Here is a 19607-nt window from a genome sequence, read left to right as displayed (position 1 = left end):
ATCTGGCTAAGGGCAATAAAATATTAGATAAAAAAGCCCCATTTGATTGCCAGTTCCCCAAAAGATTAATAGAGTTTGCCAAAAGTCTGGGACAAATGTCTTAAAACTTCCCTCTTAAAAAGAAGTCAAGTCAGGGAAGTTTTCTCGTTTTATGCAATACTGCTGCCAGACTTTTATCAGTATTTTTATAACATCATCATTAACATTACTCATTTTTGTCTCTATATATCACACGGCCACAAATTCACATGCGTTTAACTTCATAATACCCTCCCACGACTAATAATTTTGGGAAACCCCGCAAATCGTAATAAAAATACTCATTATCTTTATACAAAGCGAATACACAGCTTGGATGTAAAGCATTCCATTATGTAACAGCAATAGAGAAATAATATAAAGAGAATTACCATCGTTATTAGAGAGAGAAGCACAAATCCCTATTCACTAGAAGAGAGGGAGAACTCTCACTCACTCACTCACTGGCGCCTCCTACTCTCCCACTCCTCTCTCCCATTACGAGTTTCCTGCGCCTCCCCCAGGTGTGATGGAGACAGGTAGCCGCATTGGGAATATATTTGGCCAGGTAAGGACAAGAACAGGTACATGAGGCTTGGTAATCAGTTATGTGGTTTGATTCCCTCACCTTATCTTGTGCTGTTTCGCCTTATTTCGGGGTTCATCTTGGGTATTTTTGGGTTTATCAAGTGTGGTTTTGCTATTTATTTCAGTGTGGTCATGTATTTGTTACCTGTGATGGCTGTGAAAGATAATTTTTTCCTTTATTATCCTATCTCTTATCTTCTGCAATTTTATCTTATTTTGGGCTCTCCGTTGGGTATTTCTGGGTTTTTCAAGTGTGGTTTTGTCATATTTACTTATGTGTTTATGTATTTCTAAGCTGTGTGGGTTTTGTGATGTAAATTTTGTTTTTTCAGTCATTATGTGGTGTATCTTATTTATGGCTATTGTGGGAGATTGTATAATTTTTCTTGGGTTTATTTACTCTCCAGTGCAATTACAGTATTCCTCCTTGTGTTGTGTCAATATATTTCAGTGGAATTTTTACCCTAACAACTGTATAAGATAGTGTAGAAATCATAACACCATCTTTTCATAAACTTTCCTACAATTTTTCCATTTTTGTCCTTAGTTAGTGCCATTTTGACTTCTCCCCAGCCCTGTGATGCAGAAAATCTTACTGTGTACTTATCTGTGTGTGGAATTTGCAGTGAGGGAGGTAATAATTCAGACAATGGCTACAGCTGATGTATTTCACGACTAATGCCCATATTTTGAAACACTTCTGTATCTCACGTCTTCTATTTTCAAAGGGCTCTAGTTAAAGTTTAATGGATTGTTAATGGTGTTTCTGTAGTTCTAGTGCCATATTAACAAGGTTGTTGCATTACCAAGAGGAGAAATTACCTTTAGAACTCAGCTAATTCTCTCTGTGGCCCTCAAAAATGGTTGCCGTGAGAGAGAGAGGTGTTTCTGTATATTGTGCTAACTCTCACTACTCAGAATTAGCTTTTCCTGTCAAAGTATCAGTTTTATACACTTTTCTTAACAAATTTTCTACTGGATGGATATTTTTGCATATGAAGGTAATGTGAGTTTTTCCTACAATTCTTTCTTTTGACTCATATTTCTTGCTCCACTATGTAATGAGTTCATATGCCTTGCTTAAGATTACCAATTGATAGAACACTTGGCCATATTGAGAAATGCCTTGTTTTCTCACTACGACAATTTTCCAAGGCCACAGAGACAACTAGTCGGGTTTTCAAGACAGTTTTTCCTTGTGATAAACTTTAAATCTTGCCAATCTATCACCAGAACCATAAAATACCTTTAAAAACAAGAGTATCTGCAACTACAGCCTTTGTTAAGTAGTGATGCTGAGAGAGCAAAGCATTTCACAATACGAGCCACTGTTTCACCATCTCACCATATCACCACATCCACATCCACCATATCCTCATTTTCTTTTTCATTCTCTTACTCCCCCCACATTGGATAATACAGTTTCTCACCATACGTCACCACCTCACCACACAAACACACTCATCATCTCTCATTCCTTGTCTTCCTCATTCACCATATCACCATGTCCTCACTTTCCTTGTCTTCCTCTTACTCCCCCCAATGGATAACACTCTCACTACTTCACCATGCCAACAGCCAACACCTTTCATTATCTTCCTCTTTCAGTCACTGTTTCTCACCACTCAGTTCTTTCACCATCTCATCATACCAACACACCCACCATATCTTCACTATCCTTGTCCTCCTCTTCCTCCTCCAATGGATAACACTCTCTCACTATCTCACCATGAGGAAGAAAATATATAAAAATGACTTTTTTGACAATATAAGGATACAAGATAGAAAAGGAATAGTGTATAATGTAGAAGAAGAGGAAAAGTCATTGGGAAAACTTGATGGACAGAGCAGAATAAAAAGATGCCATATATAGATGAAAATATTATATGACAATTACTTTTGGACAATACAAAGATACAAGATAGGAAAGGAATAGTGTATGATGAGTAGAAGAAGAGGAAAAGTCAGAGGAAAAAACTTGATGAGCAGAACATAATAAAAGGATAAGAAACAACAGGAAAATGTCAATACAACATGTCTTATTCCTTGTCTGCTTCTCTCAGTCCCAGTTCACAGGGGAGGAGCAGTCAGCCATCCAGAATGTGCTACAGCAGAAGCTTGGCCGAGGGTTCATCAGCCAGCGTACCGGGCCAGGAGGTCAGCGCCTGGCTTACATTGAAGGATGGAGGGTTGTCATGCTGGCTAATGAGATATTTGGTTTCAATGGATGGAGCCACTCAGTCACCAGCCAGACTATTGGTGAGGCTGCATCTTGACTACTTGTATTTACCTATAGTCTGTCTATTCTTTTGGTTAACTCTTTACTTTTCTTTTAGGGAACCAGCACTCGAGTGAACATTTTTTTTTTTTTTTTTTTTTTTTTCTTTTTCTTAGCCTTGGCTGGCTTCTCTTTTACGTATAAAAAAAATAAATAAATAAATAAACCCTAAAATGGGTCCTGGCTCTCAGTCTGATTGGTGTGTTGGAGGAATGTGTAGTTGTCAGATCTTGAGGAAAAGTGTAAGCTGTCCTTGTGATAAGTGTGTAAATCAACAGAAAACAAGAATTATTCATATGGAATCAATTATATCATCAATAAGCTACAATATATTTTGAACCCATGAGCCACTTTAGATTAGACAGACAATAGTTGTGTTTACTTAGTTGTGAGGTACAAGAAGAGTCACACTATGCTCATACTGTCCTGCCTCACAATCTGTTTTTATCCAGATATTCCTTAAATTTACTTCTTCCAGTACAGGCTGACTACTTCACAGCAGTCCTATATTACAGACTTTGTGGACCACTACAATGGGCGTTACTATGTGGGCGTCAGCTCCAAGGTACGAGTGCAGCTGAAGGATGGGGTGTTCCATGAGGACATTGGCTATGGCATCTCGGAGGGCATGAAAAGCAAGGCACTGTCACTCGAGAAGGCACGCAAGGTTAGAATTTTTTTGGTTTTACATTTACATGGATTAGAAAGTAGGTGGCCAGATGAGGGTGAGGGAAGGGTGTTACCTGATCACTGCTTGGCTCAGGTAATGCAGGACAGCCAGGTGACTCCCATTATTACTGTAGGTTTTTGATTTTTAACAAAAGCAAAACACAGAAAGCAACTCGGCACTTAATACAGCCCCACCCACACAGGAAGCAGTGACTGATGGGCTGAAGAGAGCACTGAAGGGGTTCGGCAATGCTATGGGGAACTGTCTCAGTGACAAGGACTACATCAGGTACATTAGCAAGACTCCAGCCACCACCGAGCTACCCATCTGTCCCTCTAGTCTTCTCGAGGCCGGTGCCACCTCAGGCTTAGCTCAGCTGCGTCGGAGAGTGCTAGAGGAAGGCAGGAGACAGGTGAGTGTGTATTCTTTGTTTCTCTTTTTTTTTCCTTCCTTTTCTTTTTACATAAGAGAGCAATAAAAGTGAAAAGAAAAGATCCGCAGGAGACAGGTGAGTGTGTATTCTTTGTTTCTCTTTTTTCTGTCCTTTTTTTTTTTATATAAGAGAGCAATAAAAGTGAAAAGAAAAGATCCGTCAAGAGTAGCAGCCCATAAGGAAAGCTAAAAAAGGGTTGATTCATTAGGGAAATAGGGAAAGTTTTAGCAGGTGATCAAGTTTACCTATAATTTTTCAGCCATATAGGGAATAATTTTGATGTATGACTGATAACCGTATATTCAACTGTCTAGGGGATGTTTTTAGTATATGACCATGTTAGCCTGTAATGTTTAGTATATGATCATCTTACCATTAATTTTGAGCCATTTAGGTAAAAGTTTTGATAAATGAACAGCATCAAACCACTTAGGGAAACATTTTAATAGATAACCACAGTAAAGTTGAGTCTTCAGCCATTTAGGTAAAAGTTCTAATAAATGGCTATGTTTACCTTCAGCATCCAGCCATTTAGGGATACATTTTAATATATAACCACAATAAACTCAAATCCTCAGCCATTTATCATGAAATCATTGCTTATTGTGCTGATTTCAGAGTCTGCAAAAGAAATCTAGTGAAGGAAGCCACACACCACATGAGACACAGCAAGGCCCCAGCACAGCCAACCAAGGCACTTCCAGCATGAACCAGCAGACCAAGACAGCTAGTTGTAGTGCAGGGAAGAGAGATCCTGAAGCCTCCACCAGCTACACCACCTTCCCCACCACCACCTCCACTGCGTCCACCATTACCACCACCACCACCACTGCACATAACACTGATTCATTTCCAAAACCTGGAAACAGCTCAACTAAAAAGGAATTCCCAGTGGTAGGAAAGCTTAGTTTCCCACCAGAGTCAGTTGCTAGTTTGCCAGCAGGCCCCAAGACTCCTGTGGCAGCTGTCAACACAAGCACAGCAAAGGAACTTAACACAGCAGGCCCAGCACAGCCACAGGATTCCAGCAAGCCAGCACTCCCACAGCAAAACACCACTGCAGACTCAGACCTATTTACTGGCTGTGAGTTAGCATTGTTCAATACCCCAATGGAAACAACAACATTCAAGGCTCAAGCTCAGGCAGATACATCCACTCCTCCTAATCCTCCTCCTCCTCTTCCTCTTCCTCTTCCTCTTCCTCTTCCTCTTCCTCCTCCTCCTCCTCCTCCCCTCCTCCTCCTTCTGCACCTCTTCCTTCTTCTTCCTCTTCTTCATCTTCCCCGAGTGTCCTGTTTCAAGGCAGTGTCAAGAATCAGGAGGAGAAAGAAATGTCAGCTAATTCCTTTGTTGGGTTCACTGCGGATATGATCAATGTCTCACCTAATAGCAAGATGTTCAGTGCCTGCTTCAGAGACAACAAGGAGGAGAGGAAGCGGCGCCAAAGAGAGAAACAGCAAGAATTTAAACTGAGGATGAAGAACAAGAGTGTGGCAAATTCAACGCTTTTCTCTTCCAATGATAGTATTGATGACATCTCGTGGGGGGAGGAGCTGGTGGCTGAGGGTGAGTGGCTGCCTTTGTTAAACTATAATGTACTTTGTGGTTTTCTTGATTCATGTGTTTTTTTTACAATATAATCTTTTCTTATGAGGTTTCTGATGCTGTGGAATGTGAAGCTATGAGTTGTGTGTTATTTCTAGGTTCTCAAATTGATGTGATATTTTTTCCTCTATCTTTTTAGTTATTTATTAGCTTTGAAGATATGAGTGATGTGTGATGGCTTATGTTTTCCGAGATCTTATTTTTTCCCTGTTTTAGAAGTATTATTCCTTTCTTTATTATGGAAGTGAGATGATAGTAATAGCATGATAACCAATTGCACAACTAGAAAGACAAATGACCCTCACTACACACTATACACATTTCAGATGATCCAAGCTTCTGGGCCCAACTGATGACCCAGCAGCTTATAGAGGCCCAGGAGGAGGAGCAACAGACTGAGTCCTTTGCCTTCTCCCTGGGCCTCACTCCCTCACGCACTAAGGAGCGATATGAGAACCAGCAGTCCGGTATTGGTCAGGTGGGACGTGCATCCTCCTCGGCAGCCTTCAGCCCATCTGCCACCAACTCCAGCAAGGCAGTGTATGGAAAGCCAGCAATCTGTATGAGACAAAGCAATACTGTTCACAAGAATGGGTTTGGTTTCTCTTCTAACAGGAATCAAATGAATGGTAGCTGTGCAAGGCCCTCTAGTTCAGTGGTGAGCAGCACACACAGCTACAGACTCCAGCAGGGCTCAAGTAACTCCATCGTGGGTGACTATGTGCAGGTGAAGGTGGAGAAGGATTATGATGAGAATGATAGCAGCAGTAACAGCAGCAAGGTTGGGTTTGGTGAGGTTGAGGACGGCTCCCTGTGGCGCTCCCCTCGTGTCAACAAAGGGAACACCAACAAGTATGAGGACTTTAAGGTTCCCATGTCGCGCAGCAATGGATTCATGGATGGCAGGAGGAGTCCACTCTTGCAAAACAAGAAAAGAAGATTAGATGGCAGTGTATAATTGGTCAGTACTGTGATTGAGCTCTGTTGTACTGCTGCCTGTGAACACTACAACTACTTCAGGAGGAATGAATCCCAGGGTATCTCTGAACTCTCTGTGATCCTTGCTGTTGTGATGACCTGTCTGTACTCAAGGCTGGTGATATGTTGGTTACTAAGTACAGTTTAGTTATGGGCAGTCTGTACGTTGTCCTTTTTTAAATTGCATGCTGATCTAACTTCTTTTGCATCCATGATTTTATAGATAGGTCAGTCCAGGTTGTTTGAGCTTTATATCATACTATACCATTGTCTGCTTAGTCAAAACTATTTATTCTCGGTTTACTGAATACATTAGCAGTATAATACATATATTGCTGATTATTGTAGTGTTAGCTGGTACTGTAACCTCTGTTCACACTGATTCCTGAACCTCATACTGTCATTGTTTAGGAGAGAGAGAGAGAGAGAGAGAGAGAGAGAGAGAGAGATGTGAAGTGTGAGTGAGAAGGCATGCCATGTCTAGTCATAAGTGAACTGGATGAGTATAGCTGCTTATCTTTTATACTTTTGAATGTTCCAGTGGTGCAGTGTGACAGATAGGGGGGGGGTGAAGGAACATAGCATTTCTTAGGTGTGATAATTCTGACGGATACATGAAAAATACTAGTTTGATGATTCCACAAGTGAAATTCCAAGTCTTATTGATTTCCATTGCTTTTTAAAGTGTTTGACATTTTGACAGTGTTAAAACTTTTATGATGTACAATTACAGGAGCTGGTGGATGCTTGGTGGAAAATATATATTGGTTTCTTAGTGTTTAATGTCTTTTTCCCTTCATTGCTGTCCTTTATATCTTGTAATGGAGGGACAAAGCTTGGCTCCACTGAAGTGTGTGGCCTTGTCTTTCATTGTGTGTGTGTGTGGTTGAATGTGAGCTGCTTTTACAATATTACAAACTTTTCTCACCAGAAGTCACATAAAGTAAGGTTGCTACCCTCTGCTAATGAACTCCTGGTACACCTGAGACCCAGACTAGTATGTGGCAAGTAATAGACCAATAGTTTGTGATAGAGTGACAATCTTTTATTGAGATACATAAGTGTCATATGTACAGAGATTGATTGATTGATAACTTAATTGTTTCAATAATGTATACAACAAGAGAGGAGGTTGGGTCATGCTAGCCTCCCCCTGAAAATGGGGCAAACACATCTCGGTTTTCAGCCACGAGCTGCATCCCTACCACTTCGCACCACAGGAGCTGGATTTGCCATGTCTTGCACCAAGGCAGCCAGCCTCAAATCTATGTCACTGACCTTGTCCTTGATTTCAATCAGGATCTGATATATGTACTCAAAATCTAGATCAGCCCGCGGTGCAGGAGCAGCAGCTGCAGTGGCAGGCTGATGCGCTCCATCCACAAGAGCAGAGGCGGAGGCATCCCTGGGTGGCACAGGGACAGGTGGCAGTGTGGAAGGCACAGAAGGTTGAGCCACCCTAGGCTGACCTGGGGCAGCTGTGCCGGGCTGGGGTGGGAATGCTGATGGCTGAGCAGTGAAGGCAGACCAGGATGAGGGGCCATTTGTCCAGACATTGTGTTGTGGAGGAGGATCTAACCGGAAGACCACTCTAGAGGGGCCAGTAGCAGTGCTGGTAGTCTGTGGCTCTCTAACAGGTCTGGGCCTGGCGCGACAGCGGCGGGAAGTGGCATTGTGATCACCCCCACAGTTACAGCAGAGTGGAAGTACTCTGGTTCCAGCATGAATCTTCTCCAGGCAGCGGGAGGAAGGGTGGCCCCAAGAACAGTACCTGCAGCGTGGTGCCGACTTACCCATGGAGGTAGACTGAGCTGGGTACAGGTCCTTCAATGAGGCCCAGGAGTTGAGGGCGGGGCTCACCAGCGACGACACGCCTCTTGAGCCAAAAGAAGGCCTTTGGTGTGTCAAGAAGGCCAACATTGATGACGGTGGACATGCCATGAATGATGACCATCTGCTTCCTGGCATCAGGGTCTGCTGGGATCATGGTGAGGCCAAGGAAGCCCTCCTTCACCAGCATGGCATATGCTTCAGCCTGAGGATTGACCGTCAGATATGGCCAGCACCTGCCTTCCTTGATGACTGGCTCCAACAATGGGTGTTGTTTGAGGAGTGCCATGAACCAATCATAGCATTGGGCCAGAGTCTTGCCATGCCCCTTGGGAAAGTGAACACGGCAATGGGAAGTGCTCATCTGAGGTGAAGGAGGAAAATTATGAAATTACAAAGAATAGGAAATTCTGTATACGGGGCAATCCTAGGAGCACCAAGTTGTACTCAAGTCCCAGTACGAAGAGGAAAGGTAGGATCTAGTACTATGGAGACAATACGGCACAACCAACAATATTAAATTAAGCACATGGAGGAAAATGACAGTAACAATTAGCTTTATAAAGTAAGTTAATAAAATTCATTCAAAGTTTAGAAAAAATAAAGAAAGGAAAGCTAAAAGATAAGAGTAGAGACGAGTATAGTAATAAATGACAAAAGGAAATACTTGTAGCAGAAAAATTGAGTTTAACAGTAGATAAAAATTGGAAGAAAGAGGTAGTGGAAGAGAAAATGTATGACAATAGACCAGCATCAATAATGTTTTCCAAAGTAAGGCTTAGAAACTTGACACTGAAAGACAAACACACAGACGGAGACACCCATTGCATCTTTTGTGGCAGCGGCAGAGGGGATTTCAAGGACTCTGTTGTGGTGTCCATGCTATGAAGAAATAAGAAAAAAGGCAATAAAGGTCATATATAGAAGAAAATATAGAGCAATTACTTTTTGACATGAGATACAAGATAAGGAATAAGTGTATGAAATGTGAAAGAAGAGAGAGAGTCAGAAGAACTTGACGGACAAAGCAGAATAAAAAGATAAGAAACATGAGGTAAGCGCCCACACAGAGGCCAAGCTTCCCGCCCTACATCCGAGTGGCCTTACCTAACCAGAGTGGCGAGAGGTGGTGTCATCATCCATGTCCTCCTGCATTCCTGGAAGTATGGATGGCGAGTGGCGAGTTCGTAGAGGTAGAGGATCGAGGTACCAGTGGGATGGCGAGGAATGACCCTTTGTGTTTTCAGGTCAAGATAGGTCATGGCATGTGGTTCACGACGAGTATATATAAATGAATAGATAAATAAATAAATGAATAAATCTCTCCATCAATAAAAATGTTTACTTTCTCGAAAAATAATTATCTTCTGGGCAGAGAGAGAGAGAGAGAGAGTATTTCTAACCCACTTTACCCCTTGAAATAAGACGTTATAGTGTTTTAAGAGTGCGTGTAAAGCTTATTTCTCTTTGACTTATAAAGAAATACAAGTAATGAAGTAAAAGCAACATCACTTCACTGCCTTTGACCGAGACCACTAGATTTCCCGCGCATCCTTTACCCCATCTCAAACACACACCAAAAAATTAAAGAAAATATATTAACCCAATGCTTTAATCCTTAGTGGAAGCTTTTAACTACCAGTAGAGTGTATTTTCAGGATAATTTATAGCGTGAGTATCTGTGTGCATGAGAAGAGGGAGATAGAGAGAAGGGGATGAAAATGACGTCAAGAAGCGGCCAAGAAATTAAAGAAAATATATTAATCCAATGCTTTAATCCCTAGGGAAAGCTTTTAACTAACATTAGAGTATATTTTCAGGACAATTTATAGCGTGAGTCCCTATGTGGAGGTGCGCAGGGAGAGGGGGGATGAGAGTGACGTCAGGAAGCGGCGCCACTCAGCAGCGGCGTCTATCTGAACATCGCAAGGACTCTTCCGGCGACCACTGCTTTACCCGCGTGTGTCCTGCCCTAGAGTGACTTCCTTGTGATCCAGGAACTCCAGTGCAGCCCAGGCCATGGCGGAAACACGTGAGTAACCCGGGGATGTGCAGGGAAGGGGGGAGTAAAGGGAAATTGTGAGAGTACAGATAGAATCCAGCGATCTCCCCCGGGCTCGTGGTGGCCATTTTGTCAACTTGTTTGGTCTTATTTTATCAAGCTGGGTACTGTCTCCGTGCTCCGTGTTAGGCGTGGGGGATTGTGCGGGCGTGTAGGGTTGTTGGGCGGCACGTGGGCGGGGGTTGGTTGGGGAGGAAGGAGTGCGCTTAGGGTGGGGAGCGGGGTGTGGGGAGGACAGGGTGGCCGGCGTGGTTTGGGGAGAGGCTGAGAGGGGAACTGGGGAAGCCGTGCTGATGTTTGGTATTCGGTATTTCCTGGAGTGGCGTGGGTGGGTGTATGTATGAGTGTATGGACATGGGTAGTGGTATGGGATGCCGCAAAGTATAACTAGGTATTTATGTAACCCTCGAGGTACTGGGGAGCGATAGGAAGGTACCGTAGTGTGTGGTAATAATGAATACCGACATGGTGTGGTAGGCCGCTCGTTGGGTTACTGGCACGGGTATGGAAGTAATGCGGTGGTGTGGTCACTGGTGGTGCCATGCGGTTACTCGTGGATAGGTGGGGCCTGTGGAGGCTGGGGTCTCGGTATGCATAACTAGCAACTCCACCAGTGCGTAGCTCTATCATCTGGCCTCTCTGCCTCTCTGGCCCAGTGTGGCAGTATCCTTGCTGTATAGTGCAGGTCACTAGATGATTTAACCTCTTCAGTACTGAGACACATTTTTACCACGAGTTCTCTGTATGATTAAACGATATTACTTACATTAGGAATTATCTATGTAGGTCAAAAGGTTAATGACCAGAGTCTTCACTGTTTTAATAGTTTCTGAAGATAAAGATATAAAATTACCGAGTAATAAGCAGAATATGTATGAAAACATGTCATGGTACTGAAGGGGTTAATGTCTTGTATTGAGTATTGCAGTGTTAATGTCTGGGGCTTGAATTTCTTACAGGGTTTAAACTGGAGTTCTGGCTTCTGGAATTAAATAAACTCATGCACAAGAAATGCACAGACATGGATTTGATATTTAGAAGAGTGGTGGGATTGGCAGCATTGAGTTGTACAGCCTGCTGCTGTGTTGATGCAGTTTTATATAGACACATTTGCTCCTTAAACTAATGTTATGGTTACAAGTTAGAAGTTACACAGTTATCAGGTGATGTTTTGATTGCCTAGTTATATAGTGAGTTGATGGTCATTTATTGATGTCATACTGTAGTGAATATAGTGTTTAAGAATTAGATTAAGGCCGGCAACCATAACATTGGTGACCATGAGTGCCGTTTGATTTAATTTGTAATGCTCATCCTCCCTGCCCAACCATGTGCATTTTGCTCATGAAGGCAGAGACATTATTGAGTGATGCTGATATTGACATTTTCTTGAATATTATTCTGGTCAATTAATGGGTGCCTTAGTGTTGCTGTGTGGTTGGGGAGGGAGGTCAGTAGTAACAGCTGCTAGCCTGTAAGTCTTTGAGTCGTAAATGTTTGCATGCTGAAAACCCTCAAAACTTCCATCCCTTGAAACCTAATTGCTCTAAGTTGCATTTTGCTCAGCTTGCCGGTGGCCAATCCTTGTAATAGAGTTTCTTCTGTGTGACCCCTCAATGTCAGCTTGGAAGTACACAATGAGACAACTCTGAAGTCAAGTGGCTTCTCAGACTAAAGGGTAAATCATTTCACTCGCTATTTGACAGCCACTGTAAAAACTATTAATGCAAGTGTAGATGTGTGGTCGTGTGTCTGCAAAGTCTTCAGAGACTTGCTCCATTGTGTACTGTCTGTCACCTGAAGAAACTCTATTGGATGTCTGGAACTCTGACTGAACACAGACGTGATGCACTGTACTCACTCCTTGAGCCAAACTGACCTAGACAGACGCCAGAACTTACCAAGACCTCAGCGCCTTGCCAGTGTGCCCAACTTGGCATGTGAACTTGACTGTAGTGGGACATTTCTCTATTTTTAATTTTTTTTTTATTGATGTTTACTTGAAGAATCTCCATCCCTGATTGTAACTAAACCTTGTTTGTGAAGATTTTGTACAGCTGTGTTTTATTTCCTGAATGTCATGGCCACAGTGTTTATTGCTTGATAAGCTAGTCACCTGTGAACCTGAGGTACAGTCACTATCCTTCAGGCTACAGGCTTTCACTTTACAGGTCAATGTATTGGACTTAGATATTCAGGATTACTGAAATGTATCACATTAGTATTTGTCACCAGCTTAGCTTATCCGTTTGGTACAGGTTCTCATTTTACAGATCAATGTATTGGAGTCAGATATTCAGGATTACTTGAATGCCTCAAAACTTCATAATATTTCTCCACCAACTTAGCTAACCCCCTTGCAGAGTACAATTATAGTGGCGGGTATGCCAGCGGGGGCAGTAGTGGTGGCGGGGGAAGCAGCGCTGGCACGGGGAGCTATGGAGGCTATAGCAACACCTCCAGTGCTGCTCCTCCCCCAGCCTCCTCCTACTCCCAGCCCCAGTATGGCGGCTACTCGGCACCTCCGCCCCAGGGGTACTCCCAGAGCCAGGCCCCCTACGCCGCCCCACCCACATACGGAGCCCCGCCACCCCAGGGTAAGTGTAAAGGCACATTTGAGTAAATTTGTAGACGGTAGTGGTCCTGCCCCAGTATGCTAGGCACCGGTGTCTTGTGTACGGTGAGCGGTGTGAGTCATAGTGTGTGTGGCACCTTTGTGTTGTGTTGAGTATGTTGCTGTGATGTGACATGGTGGTGATGGAGAGTGACTGAGGTTGAGGTCCTACTACAACAGGTGGGCCAGGCAGCTCATACAGTGGCTATGGGATGCAGCAGCAGAGTCAGCCTCCAGTGCAGCCTCCAGCGGCAAGCAGTGGGGGCTACAACAGCTATGGTGGCCAGTCTCAGGGCTATGAGCAGAACAGTAGCTACCAGTCTGGCAACTATGGCCAGCCCCCCTCCAATACTTACGGGGGCCAGCATGCCAGTAGCTATGGCAACCAGCCCAGTGCTAACTATTCAAACGTCCAGCCTCAAGGGAACTATGGTGGCCCTCCCCCACCTCAAGGAAGCTATGGTGGTCCTCCCTCAGGGGGAAATTATGGGGGGCCACAGGGCCCTAACTATGGGGCACCCCCTCCCTCAAATGGAAGTTATGGTGGTCAAAGTGGTGGATTTAACAGTAAGTGAGCATTCTTGTGTGTTGTCTTGCATTTTACTTTTCAGGGATTTGGCACTGACTAGACTGTACCTGACTGACCTTGTAGGGACCTAATGGATGATGATGATGATGATGCCCCCTTCACTCCCCTCATTTGCCAGATTTCCACTGGCCCACTGTGGGGCACATGGAACATTTGAAGTGGTAGTCTTGCACACACAAAATTTAAGAAATGGCTGTTCTCTTCCCTTTCCATTGTTACCAGTCACATGTTTCATGTCTGCCTTGTGAGGCTCTACTTCATTAGAGTTGATGATGCACTGTTCACATTTGAGGAAATGTAATGACTAATAAACTTATGTAAATACAGCACTGAGTCCCCTGCTGGTGTAGTGCTGGTGCTTGTCCAGGACTGTGTGTCAGTCACTTGGTGTTGGTGTGGAGAGGTGTAGTGAGAGACTGAAGCAAGCGGTTGTTGTACCCTCAGGATGTGGCCCAGCATTTCTGTGTACTAATGCAGACTGCTGAATTTTTCAAGGTGCTCTAGGCATGGCTCCTCCCCCCCAGTCTGCCCCTCCAGGCTATGGTGGCATGCAGGGGCCTCCAGAGAACCGGCTCTCAACCCCCACTCATAGGTAAGTGTGACCACCACTCGCAAGGCTGCTTAGAGGGTCTTGTTGATAGACTATAATTCACTTTTATAGTCTCGCTCATAGAGATCAGTTCATCTGAGGCTTTTAAATGATGGTTGCACTATTATTACCAGAGGATGAATTCTGGAGTACTATTTTGAGCATAGTACATGTTTTTGGTATGGTACTGACTGTCTCAAGTTCATCAAATGGTCCTGAAGAGTTTGGATTTTTTTGGTCACTGAGGAATGCTTCATTTTATTTGTACATATGGTAAACAATTGATTTGAGTAGTATAAGGATGCTGCTGCTGCTGCTGCAAATATTTAACTTATTTTTAAGTTTTTCTGACAGGTTTATCCCTTTGTAAGAATGGAAACAGAGGAGAGATGAAGAGTTGTTATATACCTATGTATTGTGTAATATGCTTGATAAAGGTGCCCAGTCAAAGTAGAGAAGAATTGGGAAAATAAAAGTGTCAAGATAAAAAAAAAATAAATAAATAAAGCCATTTTGAGTGGAGATGGAGATGAGTGTCCATGAATGGTAATAATGTGGATCGTCAGAGTGTGTTGCCATGATTAGTTCCACACTCACACTGCCACTGGGTGTTGGTGGTGCAAGTGCCTGCCATTAAGTAATGAGAGACATGTCAGTGTGTTCAAGGAAAAAAGTAGGCAGGGTATTCCTTTTGCTGGCTGTCAGATAAAGTGTGAAGTGAGAGAAAAGTTTGCCAGTTGGGGCTCTTGCCTTAAAGCGTAAGTGTGGACAGTGTTGGTGGTGACGCAGAAACACGTGTGGTGTATGGTGTTGTATCGGCGCGATGAGGCCGGGCACACGGGCACAGGGTAGCAGGAAGATGCCTCAGTAATGCTGTGCGCGGGACACCAACAACCTTCCCTTGATGTCAACTCGCCTGTAAATCAAGCTGACTCTCTTGACTTTCAGCTCCCCAAGATTTTTTACTGCCAGGTGACAGTCGTCCCTTCATGTGATTTTTAATACACATGAGAAATCATTACTTCTTTCCAGCTACCAGTTTAACAAGATTTCAAGTTGCATGAATGTATTAACCATGGATGCATTGGAATGCTTGTTACTCTGGTCTCTTAAGCCACTATCATTGACATGACTTTGACTGTTTGACTGTCTGACTGCTTGACAACTTGACAGCTTCGTGCCAACAGAGCAGCTGATGTCAAAGTGTCTACTTACAGGCGGGATCAAGGGAGAGGTTATTACAAAGGTAACAGCATCTCATGGTGCTTGTGATTTTTCATCAGTTTTGCTCAAGCAGGCTCCTGTGGGGGGAGACCTCACCCGTGGATGAGTCCTGTCCTGTGGGGTCCTGCGGTCTCCCCTCACAGGAACACTGTGGCCTCAAGGTGATGTCTGCTCATTTACTCCTTTCTTGTACAGTTAATGATAAAAAAAAAAAAAAAAAAAAAAATTCATTGGGATTCACTTGAGGTTATGGTATGGCCTGTGTGTATGTGCATATCCTCAATTACATGGAAACTATCTTTGCTATAAGTATTTTCAGTGTATTCCTTGTATCATGTACAGATCACACTTCCTGCATCACACGGGAAGTGGTGAAACATTCTGATCAATATTTCCCAGAAGGCGAAAGCATAACTAATCTTTCAATTGAGGATAAGCATTTATGTTACTAGGCTTCAACTGTAAAATTAGTTTGTGGTTGCACAGGCACTTAAGAGAATAGTGTGGCCCATCTGAGTTGAGGTGCCATGTCAACCACAGGTGTAGGGATTACCTGTCAGGAGAGAGCAGGTGGCTTACTTCAAGGTAGTGTTGGTGATGTCCAGTTATGTTGGGGGTCTGCTGGGAGCAAACAATGAGTCTTAAGCATCATTTCAAGGTATAAGGTGACTACACGAGGGTTTTTTTTTATGATGCAATACAAGCCAAGTATTTTGTTTTTTGAAGTGTTGTTGATGTGTGATGCCCCACGTGAAGCGCTTCTTGGGTAACGTGAGAACCGAGTGCTAGCGAGTCATCCGAAGGTTCTGGTTTGCTGTAACAATGAGTAGCACCTTGGTATGCTGAAATGTAAATGCAGGTCCTGTACTGTTTCCTCAGTAATTACACGTCATAGGTTGCATGCTCATGTGTCAAGCAGAAAATGACACATTTTGGTATGGTATGTCATAGGTACAACAGCCCCTCTATTGCTGTGGGTGTGCAAACAGAGTTGTACCCGGTATACAATATACAAGGACACTGTTTGGTATGCAGTAGTGTGATGAGGCGTTCCCAGGGTTTCTTGCCTTCCTGAAATGCCTGCAGTAGGCCGGCACTGGTAACATAACACAAGGTAGTCACGGGAGGTGGTCGGTCGAGTCAAGAGGGTGGTGGTGGTGGTGGTGGTGGTAACGGGCACATGGTTACTCTTGTTGGTACTGTTTCTGTGATGCTAACGGTAACGTGTTAATCAGTGTTGGTGTTTCACTAAGTGCGTGCGTTGCCCAGCCTGGGTCAGCTGTTGCTGGGAATGGAGTGTAGTTGAGGCCTAGGTGAGCATTGGCTCCTGAATGTGATCATGTAGCTTGAATGTGATCATGTAGAGCTAAGAAGCAGATCTGCTTAGTCAGAGTGTGCCGTCTGTTGTAGAATAACTATGATGAATTTTTAGTCACCCATTGGCACTTTTTAACAGTTCAGTTTAAGCAAAACCTATCCCTATTTATTAGAAGTATCTTGTTCATTTTTGCCAAGTAAAAAAAGCCCAAGGTATGAGACAGTATGTCGGCAAGTAACAAAAGAGAGTGATTCACTTTGGTCTACCTTATGGAGCTTCATTTGGCCAGCATGAACAAGTCTCAGCTGAAGGGAGGGTGTGGGAGACCCAGCTAACAGAGTGTTGTGTGTTGGTGTGCAGAGGACAGTGGTGGGAGCTACAGTGGTCGCTCCTACGACGGGGACAGTCGCGGAGGCAGCTCCGGCGACCGCTTCAGGGGTGAGTCCGCTGACCTGGTCATGCAGGAGGACACAATCTTTGTCTCCGGTATGCCCACCAACGCCACCGAGGACGACGTCAAGGAATACTTTGGCTCCATTGGGGTGATCAAGGTGAGTGTTCGTCTTGTCTGTCCTTTAGAGGCATTGGAGAAACACAAACCAGTGTGTTACATTGAGGAGAGAGACTTGCTCATAATGTCACTCAAACTGCCAATGTAAAATTGTGGCCTTGTTCAGAGTTCTCTTATTGTTACAGGTGGACAAAAGAACACAGCGTCCCAAGATTTGGATGTACAAAGACAAAGCCACCGGCCGCATGAAGGGAGAGTGCACTGTGACCTTTGACGATCCCTACACTGCAAAGTCTGCCATCAAGTGGTTCGACAACAAGCTCTTCATGGAACGCATCGTCAAGGTAACATTCCTGCCAACTCTCCCCTAATTACTTGAATGTGGTCTCTTACTGAGGCAAGTCTTACAGCAGAGTGAGTTCTTTGTCTTGCATGTGGACAGTCAAACACACATGAATGTATTGATTACCCATGTCAGTTTGATTAAGCTTCAGTATTCCTAAGTGATGAGTCACCAATATTATGATATCCAAAAAGCCAATACATTCATGCTTGACACTAATATCACCAAATGTTTGACAGTGAGAATGGAAATGGAAGGTATGAAACATTAGTCTGGCAGAGGCAGGTACCAGTAGCCAGCCATTTTGTGACCAACATGTGTATCCCCTCAGGTTCAGCTGGCAGAGAGGCCAAAGAGCAACTACGAGCGTGGCCGTGGCGGCTACGGCGGCGGTGATGAGCGTGGTGGTGGTGGTGGTGGTGGTGGTGGCGGCGGTGGTGGTGGTGGTGGTGGTGGTGGTGGTGGCCGAGGCAGAGGCGGAGGAGACAGAGGGTTTGACAGGCGTGGTGGTGGAGGACCCCCAGGCCGTGGTGGTGACCGTGATGGGCGTGACGGACCGCCGAGTGGAGGGCGAGGTGGGTACTGACTGCTGAGGGAGTGGTGGGCAAGGCAGGCAGGGTGTGTGTGGTGCTTGTCAAGCCATCAATGCTTGACAGATGTGTACTTAATGTTTGCTTCTTTGAATCACCTAATCATTGCTATGTTTTGCTCCACAGGACGTGCTGGTGATTGGCGGTGTCCTGTTCCCAACTGTGGCAACAACAACTTTGCCTGGCGTTACAGCTGCAACCGCTGCAACGAACCAAAACCTCCCAGCCTTGATGATGGTAAGGCAGACATGCAAAAGGCCCTATTGAAGAGTTGCATATATCAAATAGAACAGAACATGGCTTGATTGTGCAGTAAACATGCTAGAGGATCTTTTGTAGAGTTTTACACACAGAAGTCTTAATAATGCTGAGGTAACCATTACTATTCTTCATATTGCAGTTAATGTGTGTCTCACTTTCAGACAGCAACGGTGGAGGTGGTTTCCGTGGAGGTTTCCGTGGCCGAGGGGACCGTGGGGGCTTCAGGGGCCGTGGTGGGGACCGTGGGGGTCGAGGGGGCATGAGGGGTCGAGGAGGGTATGGTGACCGTGATGGTGACCGTGATGGAGGTGGCCCAATGAAGGGGTGAGTCCTGTTCTCTTGTCCCTCTTTTGTATGTCAATGCCCTCTAATCTTGTTGTCCTGTAGTCTTCTATTTTGACTATATTTATTTATTTATTTATTTATTTTTTAACTAAGAAGGGCTAAGTTCAGCAAAAAAAGTAGAGCCAACTTTTTACAGTCAGTGTCATCATTTGAATATTCTCTCATGCACAGTTCTGCAGTCAGTGAATGTGATGCTTGGTTGTGTTCTTCCCTGCCATTTTTAACTGGTGTTTGTCTTGCCTTGCAGTGACCGTGGCCCAGGAAGGTCAAGGCCCTACTAAGACACCCCAGCAGAGGTGCACACGTGTTGAGTTATATTTTACCGTCTAGGTTAGGACCATTTGCATACTGAACAGGACAAAAAAAAAGTTTCTTTGTATTATCCAGTGTTGCTGCCCTTTGAGGCTGAGTGAAAGGCCTCCCTCGCCCTCTGGATGTGTTACAGTGTTCTTGTGAGTGTCGTAACACTGGGCACTAACTAGTTTTACAACATTTGTTACCCAAGATACGGTGTCCCAAATCCGTACCACTTGTCCATCCGTGACTAAGGCATTGCTATAAAATTTCCCTAAACATTAATTGTAAGATGATATTGCCCATTATGCTACTTTAGAATGTACAAAACTGTGCAATTGTCCTCCACGGCATCACGTAGTGGCATTCTGGGGACGGGGGCACTGCACCTGTGGGGGCCTCTTATTCTCGTACTCTGTACCATTAAATCTTGTATATTTAAGTCTGCCTTTTATTATTGTCAGGGG

At 44.2% G+C, this 19607-nt stretch overlaps 3 protein-coding genes across 4 annotated transcripts; 2 read left to right on the top strand and 1 right to left on the bottom strand.

The window, feature by feature from the left end:
- Nucleotides 1-121: 121 nt before the first annotated feature.
- Nucleotides 122-7345, top strand: LOC123507330 (DNA repair and recombination protein rhm52-like). The gene is given in 7 exon segments (XM_045260093.1): nt 122-586; nt 2670-2865; nt 3400-3551; nt 3757-3966; nt 4606-5247; nt 5250-5553; nt 5919-7345. Coding segments are annotated over 7 exon segments (2175 nt in total). The 5' UTR covers nt 122-547; the 3' UTR covers nt 6551-7345.
- Nucleotides 7346-7592: 247 nt separating this feature from the next.
- LOC123507326 lies at nt 7593-9768 on the bottom strand. The gene is made up of 2 exons (XM_045260089.1): nt 9508-9768; nt 7593-8764 (listed from the first exon to the last, which is right to left on the bottom strand). The coding sequence occupies exon 2, from the start codon at nt 8536-8538 to the stop codon at nt 7753-7755; it is 786 nt and encodes a 261-aa protein (XP_045116024.1). The 5' UTR covers nt 8539-8764; nt 9508-9768; the 3' UTR covers nt 7593-7752.
- Nucleotides 9769-10273: 505 nt separating this feature from the next.
- Nucleotides 10274-19204, top strand: LOC123507322 (RNA-binding protein cabeza-like). 2 transcript variants are annotated; one of them, XM_045260083.1, is made up of 11 exons: nt 10274-10432; nt 12826-13059; nt 13257-13643; nt 14161-14257; nt 15472-15500; nt 17157-17347; nt 17493-17651; nt 17982-18225; nt 18367-18477; nt 18663-18825; nt 19094-19204. In XM_045260083.1, exons 1-11 carry the CDS (start codon nt 10420-10422, stop codon nt 19125-19127), a joined length of 1662 nt encoding a protein of 553 aa, XP_045116018.1. In that variant the 5' UTR covers nt 10274-10419; the 3' UTR covers nt 19128-19204. The 2 variants fall into 2 exon arrangements, with proteins under 2 accessions (XP_045116018.1, XP_045116019.1); XM_045260084.1 differs by lacking the exons at nt 14161-14257; nt 15472-15500.
- Nucleotides 19205-19607: the final 403 nt, after the last annotated feature.

Source organism: Portunus trituberculatus, chromosome 22 (genome assembly GCF_017591435.1).
Source record: "Portunus trituberculatus isolate SZX2019 chromosome 22, ASM1759143v1, whole genome shotgun sequence".
NCBI lineage: Eukaryota > Metazoa > Arthropoda > Malacostraca > Decapoda > Portunidae > Portunus > Portunus trituberculatus.
The sequence above is the reverse complement of the archived record's forward strand: the minus strand, read 5'-3'. Positions and strand labels throughout refer to the sequence as shown.